The sequence below is a fragment of the Diospyros lotus genome, chromosome 13 (assembly GCF_014633365.1).
Source record: "Diospyros lotus cultivar Yz01 chromosome 13, ASM1463336v1, whole genome shotgun sequence".
In the NCBI taxonomy this organism is placed as follows: domain Eukaryota; kingdom Viridiplantae; phylum Streptophyta; class Magnoliopsida; order Ericales; family Ebenaceae; genus Diospyros; species Diospyros lotus.
Genome location: NC_068350.1, coordinates 18,948,484 through 18,952,078, shown reverse-complemented (window position 1 = coordinate 18,952,078; position 3,595 = coordinate 18,948,484). Strand labels below are relative to the sequence as shown.

The following is a 3,595-nucleotide window of genomic DNA, read 5'->3' as shown; positions in this document are numbered from 1 at the left end:
ATTCAGAAGCCAACTTCACCTGAAAGCCCTTTACCTCTTATTTTCTCTCTTCCCTCACCCAACATTAATCCATCTCAAAATCTCATTCCACCATGTTTCCATCAGGGACGCATGCTTTTTTTCAATTACCAAAAACTCCATCTAATTACCATTGCCAGTGTCAGTATCAATGTTAGTCAACCTAAAAATATTTGCTGCATAGTCAAAGATTTCATATTTTTTTAGGGACGACAACAATCACAATTTTGTATGACAAAAGGCACCAGAAAAAAAAAAATCATATTACAAGAACAATTCTGTATTGATTTGTCAGTATTACATATTAAGAACAACGAATAACACAAAAAATTCAAGTAACCGATGAATCAAAATGCATCAAAACGTGCATGCATCAATGTAAAAGACTATTATATATCCACCCTACAAGTATGGAGAGATCGAATCATTTCAATCCTTTATTACAAGATATCTACTAAAAAAACATCGGAATAGATTGAGACGACCGCGAATTTACCAAAATGGTCATTAGACGCGAGCTGCAACAGCGGATGCGGCAGAAGCCACGGTGTTGGAGGTGGCGCCGCCGAGGAAGGAGAGGAATCCGGTGGCAGCAGGTTCTTGTTCGTCTAGGAAGAGGTCCTCCGGGACCCTGAAAGAACCGTGGGCACATATAATGGCCATACCAACCATGAGAGCGGAGATGAGGACAGATCCGACGCTGGTGAGGAAGATCACGACGACGCTGGACACAATCAGGAGGCCTAGGGTTTCGCGTTCGGAGAAGGTGCGGCCAAAGAGGACGAGGGGCGGATCAGAGGGGCGGAAGAGGTAGAGGAAGAGCCAGGCGGCAAGGAGGCCGACGAGGAGGAGGAGGGCGAAGGGGTTGGTGAGGAGGGAGACGGCGAGGACGACGGCGAGGCAGCAGAGGTAGTTAACGCGGAAGTAGGAATAGTTCTTGCGGACGCGGAGGGAGGCGTCGGAGAAGGACTCCGGCTTGGAGAAGGCGGAGCGGTCCACGAGCTCGGCCCAGGGGCGGCGTTGGGAGAGGCCGTTGCGGACGGTGTCGGAGATGTGGGAGATGAACGCGCGGAAGGCCGGGGTGGCGATCGGAGGCTGGGACTGGACGGATCCGCCGCCAGAAGTGGCGGAAGTGGGCTGGGAACTTGAGATCGGAAGGAGGGCCGGCGAAGAAGATGCCATTTGCGACGTTTGCTTGCGGATCGGGGACTTGCAGGCCTAGATCTGGGGGGCAGAGAGAGAGAGAACGGAAGTTAGGAAGAAAAGGAGAAGATGTTATAGCGTGGGTTGCTGGAGAGGTAAATTTCCGTCGGTGGAACCAATAATCTGTAGCCACGTCGGACGCGCAGATATACGCACACGCTAATAAAGTACGCGGTTTGCGTTTAATGTGTTTGGTCCGCCTCTTATTGTTTGTCAATCTTCTCTCTTTTGAACGGACTTTTTTTCATTGCTCTTCATTTATAGATTATTTATTTATTTATTTAACTTAGTAATTTTTATTAGCTTAGTTTTAATTTTATATGAATTGAGATTCAACACTGTTGTATAAAAAAAGTGGGTCTATGCCCGATGGATAGATCCAAACCCAAAAAAAAATGTCCAAAAACCTATCAAAAATAAATCATAGATGTATGAAGTCATTGAAAAACTAAGACTAAAAGACACGAGTTCGAGTGGCTAAGAAACCTAAATGAGAGGATTGTGAGTGACTTAAGCTATAAACTTGCAAGATACCTACGAGAGACTCGCGAGAGACTAGCAAAAGATCCAAAAGAGACTCAAAAAGACTTGCGAGAGACTAAAGTAAAAGACTTTGTTAAGGAACTAATGTGACGAGAGGCCGTGAGGTCACTCGAAAATTAATATGATAGAAAGATTGGGAAGATCGACTCAAACTTACCTTTGATAAATTTGCTTACAAATCTGAAAGTGTAATGACTCGTTAGTGAGTATAGAGTATTATTAAAATTTTATTTTGTAGTTCACATTTTGAGGGCATCATTAAAATTAAATGTTGGAACTAATTATTTTTATACGAGGATATTAACCGTTGGATTTGATATTTGAAATATTGGGTTTAAGAGGCCATTAGCGAAAAAGTTACATTAGTGAAAATATTAGGCTGCATTCTCTTTTTTGTTTCAAACCATTTTTAGTTTTTAATTTCTAAAATAATAAAAATGCGTTTACTTTCTTATTTTAAAAAATGTATTTTTAAAAATAGAAAAAGAATTATAAAGAAAACTCAAAACAACAAATGTTGTTTTGATTGTTTTCAGGCAAAACAATTTCTAAGTCCAAAACATGGAAAATACAATTCATTTTTCATGTTTTAGCTCTAGAAAAGAAAAGAAGGGAAAAAAAGTTATTATTAAATTTAAAATTTAAAAAATATAATATATCTATATTATAATGAAAAATTTAGGATAACATATAGTATATTATTAAGTATATTACACATATTATAATAATATTTAATATAAATTATTACTCATATGTGAATAATTTATTAATCAAATTTATTATTTTATTTTAATAGTAAAATTTTATTAAAAAGTGTTAATTTTATCATTTAATAATCAAATTTATTGAATAAAATATCATAAAATAATTTTTCTCAAAATTCTAAAGTAAACGTATTTTCTAATTTTTTGTTTTAAAAAATAATTTTTTAAAATGACAAAAGAATACATTTTCAAAATTTTGAAAATAGACTATCAAAACAGAAAACTAAAAATAAATTTAAAATTTAACACTGAAAATTGAAAACGCAAAGAGAACGCAACCTTATTTTTAGAATCAATATATGGTGAATAGTTAAAGAATGATTGTGTGGATAATGGATTTGGGCCATGGGTTAAAAGGCCCAATAAAATTGAAGAGTTGAAATTCATTTATAAATTGTGTTAAAGCCATTAGGCTTAAAATGAATTAAATATGTGTGGGTGTTGTTTTACGGACAGATTCATAATTAATCTAAATGAATATAATAGATTTGTTTTTAACCACTTCACAAAAAAAAAAATATTTTTGTACAATCAAACAAACTAATTGTACTCTATAACCACTTTTATATAAGATATCTAAAATACCCTTAATGAAATTTTAAAATGAAAAGCCCACATTGCCCTTAGTCTCATTTACCAAAATACCTTTATCTCTTTCATTTACCTTTCCCCTCTCTCTTCTCTTCCAATATTTCACGCTCTTACTTTCTTCTCTCCATTGTTGAAATCATAAAACTTAACCATTCTTCCGACATTCAATCTTTTGCTTGTTAGGTCATTTAACTTTTTCATCAATCATCGCAGCAACCTCGTTGAAGCTGCATTCACGAGAAAATTCTCTCTCCAACAAGCATTCAAGATATTGATTTTAATTTATATTTGTTTTATTTCTCAAAAGTATTTTTGTGTTGACATTGCTTATTAAAGTTGTGTAGAATAGTTCTAATTGTGAATAAAACATTTTTGGTAAATATTCATTGCAGATCTGTGTGAAAAAAAAAAATTCAGAAAATGCACACTATCATCAAAATTTTTAGAAGTGACACACCTTCATCGGGCTTTGTCGG

At 35.6% G+C, this 3,595-nt stretch overlaps 1 protein-coding gene across 1 annotated transcript; it reads right to left on the bottom strand.

Annotated features, from left to right (window-relative positions):
- Positions 1–269: 269 nt before the first annotated feature.
- Positions 270–1,315, bottom strand: LOC127787850 (PRA1 family protein B4). The gene has a single exon (XM_052315889.1). It carries the CDS (start codon positions 1,198–1,200, stop codon positions 526–528), a length of 675 nt encoding a protein of 224 aa, XP_052171849.1. The 5' UTR covers positions 1,201–1,315; the 3' UTR covers positions 270–525.
- Positions 1,316–3,595: the final 2,280 nt, after the last annotated feature.

Excerpts from the sequence above, each read along its gene's own strand:
- LOC127787850 (XM_052315889.1), bottom strand. The coding sequence starts at position 1,200 with ATGGCATCTTCTTCGCCGGCCCTCCTTCCGATCTCAAGTTCCCAGCCC.